At 47.7% G+C, this 7,500-nt stretch overlaps 1 protein-coding gene across 1 annotated transcript in view; it reads left to right on the top strand.

The window, feature by feature from the left end:
• The window catches only part of tcf7l1a (transcription factor 7 like 1a), an 11,735-nt gene extending 6,009 nt beyond the window's left edge, over positions 1 to 5,726 (top strand). Inside the window, exons 4-12 of the mRNA XM_083669626.1 lie at positions 1,234 to 1,317; positions 1,788 to 1,905; positions 2,327 to 2,420; positions 2,543 to 2,629; positions 3,326 to 3,448; positions 3,686 to 3,851; positions 4,018 to 4,125; positions 4,252 to 4,300; positions 4,646 to 5,726. Of these exons, the coding sequence (XP_083525752.1) occupies positions 1,234 to 1,317; positions 1,788 to 1,905; positions 2,327 to 2,420; positions 2,543 to 2,629; positions 3,326 to 3,448; positions 3,686 to 3,851; positions 4,018 to 4,125; positions 4,252 to 4,300; positions 4,646 to 5,268 (1,452 nt within the window). The 3' untranslated portion in view covers positions 5,269 to 5,726. The remainder of the gene's footprint in view (positions 1 to 1,233; positions 1,318 to 1,787; positions 1,906 to 2,326; positions 2,421 to 2,542; positions 2,630 to 3,325; positions 3,449 to 3,685; positions 3,852 to 4,017; positions 4,126 to 4,251; positions 4,301 to 4,645) is intronic.
• Positions 5,727 to 7,500: the final 1,774 nt, after the last annotated feature.

The raw sequence follows: 7,500 nt of genomic DNA, 5'->3' as shown, positions 1-7,500 counted from the left end.
GAGGGGCGGGGGGGGGGGGGGGGGGGGCTTCCTGGACCCCTTCTCCCCCTTCTCCCCCTTCTCCCCCTTCTCTCTCTTGCACACTGCCTGCACAGGCAAACAGACTCTCTCCACTCTTATTATGTTCTTGTGGTCCTCATTATGAGTTTTATTTGACCTGCCACACAATGGGCCTCTTATTCATGACTTCTGTGTGTGTGTGTGTGAGAGAGAGAGAGGGAAAGAAAGAAAGAGAGAGAGACAGAGAGAGGAAAAGAGAATGGGAGAAGCAGCATGTGAGTGTTATCCAGACAGCCTTCTCTGTATCCTGCCTTCTCTGCCATTCTGCCCTACATGATACCACAGCCATTTTTAGACCTCTTATCAAAACTTCCTTCCTCTCTGCAGCCTCACCTCTGCCTACTGACCCCCCCCCCGTGTGTGTGTGTGTGTGTGTGTGTGTGTGTGTGTGCACGCATTTCAGCAGTGACAGTGAGAAGTGTCCACTGACTTCCAGACTAAATCCTGTTTGATTACCCACATGCAGCAGAGACAGGTTTTGGTGTTGGGTGTGAAATGTTATACGGGTACTGGGGAATGTGTGAGAGAGAGAGAGAGAGAGAGAGAGAGAGTCTCCACTGGTGCTCTCCTAAGCCATCGGTTCCCACACATACTGTATCCCCCCTCAGCTCATAACTGGTTAAATTAGTGAATGTCCATGCAGCTGGAGTCTGATACACTAACCAGATGGTGTGTGTGTGTGTGTGTGTGTGTGTGTGTGTGTGTGTGTGTGTGTGTGTGTGTGTGTGTGTTAAAGTACGCTGCAGCTTCAGTCTGCAGATGGTAATCTGACCAGGACCCATGTGGAGAATCACTAGAACACATGATACAAAACTCCCATCGCACTCTCACCTTCCCTAAACCCCCCCCTCCCCTCTCTCTCTCCTCTCAACCCCTTCTCCTCCTTCCCTCCCCCCCTCTCTCCCCCCCTTCTCCCCTATCCCTCTTCTTGTTCCTCCCCCAGAGCAGGACTTCCTCCCAGCTGTTACCCCCCCCCCCCCCCCCCCTCATCCCCCCCGGTACTGTTCTGGTACTGTGTGTACAGTCAGGCTTGATGATCAGCTTTCACTCCCAGCTCTCAGGCTAGGATAGGACATGACACGACAGAGATATCCTCTTCTCCTCTTCTGCACAGTGTTGTCTGGATGCATGTGTTTGTGTCTGGTTGTAACATCTGACCCTTCTCTCCTTCAGTACCTGCAGATGAAATGGCCCCTTCTGGATGTGCCTGGAACTGCAGGCCTCAAAGACCACCGCTCACCCACCCCAAACCACCTGGTCAGTCCTTACGATTGCTGAACGCACGCACACAACCTCCCTCACCCTCTACAGACAGGGTGATAATTGTCTCTAGGCGGATTAACACCATACAGACTGAACATTCCAGCGTCTGTCTGTCTGCGGAGGGTGAGGGAAGTTGTGTGTGTGTGTGTGTGTGTGTGTGTGTGTGTGTGTGTGTGTGTGTGTGTGTGTGTGTGTGTGTGTGTGTGTGTGTGTGTGTGTGTGTGTGTGTGTGTGTGTGTGTGTGTGTGTGTGTGTGTGTGTGTGTGTGTAATGGCTTTGTGATGGCAGTGATAGTATTCCCATTCTTGTGACATTGCACTCAATCACAGGTTTTGGACTGAGAGAGAGGCCACAATGACACCTGGTGGCCAGACACAGTATTACAGTATCAACTCTCCTCAGATCCATATCTCACCCCCCACCCCACCCCTGCTGTCTCTCTCTCTCTCTCTCTCTCTCTCCAGTCTAATAAGGTACCAGTGGTGCAGCACCCTCACATGTCCCCCCTCCCTCCCCTGCTGTCCTACAGCCCAGACCCCTTCCCCCCTCGGACACCCCCTCCTCATCTCTCACCTGACACAGGTATGGAAGTCTCCTCTCCTCTTTTGTTGAAGAGATGCTGTGGGATCTTAGCCGTCTGTGTGTGTCGTTTGTAAACCTCTCTCGTTTTGGGTCCAGATGGTCAATGTATAGTTACTTCCAAATATAATCTAGGAACTGAATCCCCTTTTTTTGTTTGTTTTCACCTTATTCAGCCACTGAATCCCTAGTTTATTAGCGCCAGTCAATTTCTTTTGAAGCAGCAATACTTTTTGGTTGTTGACTTTTTGGCTCGCGTTCCCATGGCTGCAGTTCCCATGGACCCGTTTTTTTTTCTGCTCATGCGCGCTACTTTTAGAACTATAGGCTGACATGATCCTGTCGCATCTAGAATCGTGGATGTAGAATGTTTCCTCCTGTCCTTTTACTGTGGCTGACTCCCTTTTCGCAACTCCTCCTTCAGGAATGTCTCGGACCCCCCACCCAGCAGAACTGTCCCCCTACTACCCTCTCTCTCCCGGAGGCATGGGCCAGATCCCACACCCCCTGGGTTGGCTGTAAGTAACACACACTCATTCACACACTCATTCATTCATTCATTCATTTGTGAGCACCGTTCTGATACACTCTGTGTGTCCCCCCCCCCCCCCCCCCCATCCAATCTCTCTCGTCTTCCCAGGCAGGGCCAGTCCATGTACCCTATACCTGGGGGAGGGTTTAGACCCTCCTACCCCGCTGCTCTCGCCATGAATGCTTCAATGTCTGGGTATGTACCTGCACAAGGTCGGATGTGTTTTGTTGTTGTTGCCAGTATGCCAAGTATGCTGTCTGTTAAATGTATTGAATATATATATATAATATATATACACATACTCACAGGCCACTTTATTAGGTACACCTTGCTAGTACCGGGTTGGACCCCCTTTTGCCTTCAGAACTGCCTTAATTCTTTGTGGCATAAATTCAACAAGGTGCTGGAAACATTCCTCAGAGATTTTGGTCCATATTGACATGCTAGCATCACGCAGTTGCTGCAGATTTGTCGGCTGCACATCCATGATGCGAATCTCCCGTTCCACCACATCCCAAAGGTGCTCTATTGGATTGAGATCTGGTGACTGTGGAGGCCATTTGAGTACAGTGAACTCATTGTCATGTTCAAGAAACCAGTTTGAGACGACTTTTTCTTTGTGACATGGTGCATTATCATGCTGGAAGTAGCCAGTAGAAGATGGGTAAATTGTGGTCATGAAGGGATGCACATGGTCAGCAACAATACTCAAATAGGCTGTGGCCTTCAAGCGATGATTGATTGGTATTAATGGGCCCAAAGTGCCCAAACATTCCCTACACCATTACACCACCTCCACCATGAGAAGGTGTACAGGTGTACCTAATATATATATATATGTGTGTGTGTGTGTGTGTGTGTGTGTGTGTGTATGGATGTTTTGATCGACAGCCTGGTGTCCAGTCGTTTCTCTCCCCACGTGGTCTCTCCCCACCAGTCGTCCATCCCTCATCCTGCCATCGTCACCACAGCCATCAAACAGGAGCCCAGGGACAGAGACGGCAGCCAGCATGGGTACACACACACACACACACACACACACACACACACACACACACACACACACCGACTTGGGACATGCTCATGTGCCTTATAGCTGATCATTGCTCATCTCTCTCTCTCTGTCTTTCTCTGTCTCTCTCTCTCTCTATCTCTGTCTCTCTCTCTGTCTTTCTCTCTCTCTGTCTCTCTTTCTCTCTCTCTCTCACCCTCTCTCTCTCTCACCCTCTCTGTCTCTCTCTGTCTCTGCAGGAAGTGCGTGTCTCCGGCCCAGAAGGAGAAGGAAGAAGAGAAGAGGCCCCACATTAAGAAGCCTCTGAATGCCTTCATGCTCTACATGAAGGAACAGAGGGCCAAAGTCGTGTCAGAGTGTACACTGAAGGAGAGCGCAGCCATCAACCAGATTCTGGGCCGCAGGGTGAGTGTCGTGTGTGTGTGTGTGTGTGTGTGTGTGTGTGTGTGTGTGTGTGTGTGTGTGTGTGTGTGTGTGTGTGTGTGTGTGTGCGCGTGTGTGCGCGCGTGCGTGTGTGCGCGCGCGTGCGTGTGTGTGCGTGTGTTAACCATCTCCTGTCCTTTGTCTACAGTGGCACTCTCTGTCTCGTGAGGAGCAGGCGAAGTACTATGACATGGCTCGCAAGGAGCGACAGCTCCACTCTCAGCTCTACCCTGGGTGGTCAGCTAGAGACAACTACGTGAGTACACACACACACACACACACACACACTCTGCAGATGTACACATACACAATATACACATACACACACGTAGCCTGGCTGGTCTGCTGAATTGTGTAACGTTGGATGTTTGTGTGTTTGCAGGGAAAGAGGAAGAAGAGAAAGAGGGATAACAAAGAGTCTGGACCAGAGGGTAAGAGACGCATTACACCACCACACACCACTCAATCACCACACACCTCACCACACCACTTACCACACCACACCACTTACCACACACCACACCACACCTCACCACACCACACCACACCACACCACACCACACACCACACCACACCACTTACCACACCACACCACATACCTCACCACACCACACCACTTACCACACACCGTACCACACACCTCACCACACTTACCACACCACACACACCACCCCACACAACACACTCACCACACACCACACGACTGAAATGACCAATGCGCCGCAGCAGAGACTGATCCGTGTGTGTGTTTCTCCCCGTCTGTCTGGTTCTCTTAGCCTCTGGAGAGCATTACTCTCCGCAGCATCCACAGCCCAAGAAGATGTGTTTGCCCTACGGATCTCAGGAGAAGCAGAGTGCATCTCACACACACCTGACTCACACACACCTTTCCCAAGCTAGCCCCGCCTCCTCACTGGACTCCCCAGCAACACCAACCACAGCTCTGGCTTCCCCGGCAGCTCCCGCACCCACACACACCGAACACACACACTCACACCCCGAACACACACCAACACACACCGAACAAGTCCAGCCTCTGTCCCTCACCACCAAACCCCACCGCCCACACAAGGACACTCAGATACACTCCCAGCCTCAGTCTCATATATACTCTCACTCACACACACACCTCCCTACAGCCAGAACCTCAGGACCCCCCTCTTCATCTCCCTCCTGCTCCTCTTCCTCCTCCTCCTCCTCCTCCCCTTCCTCCTCTCACCCCCCCTTCTCTCCCCACATGGGTTACGCTAGAAGCCAGGCTCCTTCCATCCTCTCTCGTCCAATCCTGTTTCCTTCCGGTTTGCCCCCTCCCACCTCCCTCCACCAATCAGTGCTGAGCTCCCACCATGCCATGCTGCAGACACAGCCCCTCTCTCTCGTCACCAGAACCGATCACTGAAGCAAACCTACGGGTGCTTCCTGTTTCACCCCCAACTACAGATCTAAGATTGACCCCCCCCCCCCCGTCCCCCCCATCCTAACCATAACCATAGGAGGATGAACACATATCTGACCCTGTATCAGTGTTTAGGGGTAACCATGACCTACTCCTTTTTTAACTGTCTTTTTATGGCTGTAAATAAGCTTTTTTTTTCAAAACCTTTTTATAGTTTATAGACCATGTTTTATATTAGTATGAAAAGGAAAAAAATATTGGTCAATATTTGACCACCTCTTTCTAAATTGTCTTCAGGAAACAAAATGTCTTTTTTTGTAAACTTTTGTTTAGCAGAATGTTACCTTTTTCAACGCATTTATCTTAATGTGCTACCTATAGAAATGACAATTGTATAAAGATTCATTTTTTAATGGAAAAACAAAACAAAGTGCCCAGTTTTTATGTTTTTGTTATTATTATTTTTTTAGTAGTAATGAGTTTAGATATCAGTTTTAAGTTCTTTTGTAAATCCTCCCTTCCACTGTTTCAGTGTTGATAATAAACATCTTATTTCTGAACCGTGTCTCTGTGTTTTTACATTTACTCCTCCAGTGTTTGTTTCTGCATCGCTCATAATCGGCCTTCCTAAAATTGTGGTTTTCACTCCTAACAGTTTGCCTGGAACTACTCAAGTGTGTGTGTGTGTGTGTGTGTGTGTGTGTGTGTGTGTGTGTGTGAGAGAGAGAGTTAAAGAGCCCATTGTGTGTGTCCAGTGATTGCTGTCTTCTGTAGGGGACCTGGTGATTACAGCTCATTTGGCTGGACCACAAAGTGTAACACAGACATGTGTGTATGATAGAGCTTGTGACTTCTCCCCAGCGTACTACAACCTCCGTGGATCCTGGGGTAGACCACAGTTGGGTGTGACTAGTGTGGGTGTGTTGAGGGGTACTTAAAGATAGAATTGTGGCTTAAAGTCTCACCACAGCAGACATGGTATCCAGGAAATCTGTAAACAGCTTGCAACATACTAACTACAGTATTACATAAATCTCATGTCTCAGACATCTACGGGACAGACAGAGAGACGCGCAGTCTCAAATGACACCCTTGTTCATATTGTCCACATAAGTATACTGTATTCTTTAGTCAAGCTTTACATTGTCCTGGTCTGCTGCTCTGTCGCCCTCTTGTGGTCTGAGTCAGAGAGTGCATGATGAATACTAAGGAGGGCTCTTAAATTCAAGGTATCAATCTCTTATCAAATAGCAGTACGACAACCAGGAATGGTCAGCTCTTTACAATATGAAAAAGATCAGCCAGTCAATCAATTTATATCTTTAATTTCATTTGTTTGGTACGTATAATATGCATGCTAGGCCTACACGACTTCCATCATACAACAAATAATATTTTTAGTGAGTAAACAAGTTTTTAAATTAGATGGTTCATCCAACATTGACAATGTGAAATTACCTACATGAATCTACATAGGTCAGCATAGATGTATGTTTTTGTGTTTTATAATAAAAGTGGTGAATTTAGTGCATGCTCTAGTAAATGGAATAATGGATTACAAATTAGCAAACCATTTCAGAGAAACCACGTGGTGAATGACTGGCGTAAATGAAATTTAGTTTTGGTTTCTTGTCCTCGTAAAAATGTTTACTCAACCCATAATTGCCAATCCATAAACTTCTGCGTGCTTGCATGCGAGTGAGGTGTGTACTGACGTCTGGTAAACTCAGGAACAATAATCTGGTTTATGGATGTCTTTTGCTTAAGTCTCTGGTCGACCATTTTATGGAGCAGATAGGTTAAAGATAGGTTAAAGAAGAATTGAACTCGTAACAGTCAATAAACTTAGAGGGTTAAATTTACATTACATTTACATTCATGGCATTTAGCAGACGCCTTTATCCAAAGCGACTTACAACAATACATTTGTTTAAGTAAGTGAATCATCTATCCAACAGTCATCATAAGACAAAGTAATCAATGCTCACACCAGGGGCCATTGGCAGTCATAATGCCAGTAGGTTCTTTTTTTTGTTATTTTTAAAAATATATATTTTATTAGCAGGAGAGAACTTGTACATGGGGGTAGCAGGGGAGAAGAGGGGTGGGGGTTAGGGTTAGTATAGGGGGGGGTAGTGAGGGTGAAGCGGTCTTTAGGAGGGACTGTTAAGATGATCTCACAGTTTCCTGATCAGAGCCATCTCTTACTGTTAATGAGCGGTGAAAGTGAAAGTG

This window comes from Argentina silus (genome assembly GCF_951799395.1).
Source record: "Argentina silus genome assembly, chromosome: 5".
Taxonomy (NCBI): domain Eukaryota; kingdom Metazoa; phylum Chordata; class Actinopteri; order Argentiniformes; family Argentinidae; genus Argentina; species Argentina silus.
The sequence above is the reverse complement of the archived record's forward strand: the minus strand, read 5'-3'. Positions and strand labels throughout refer to the sequence as shown.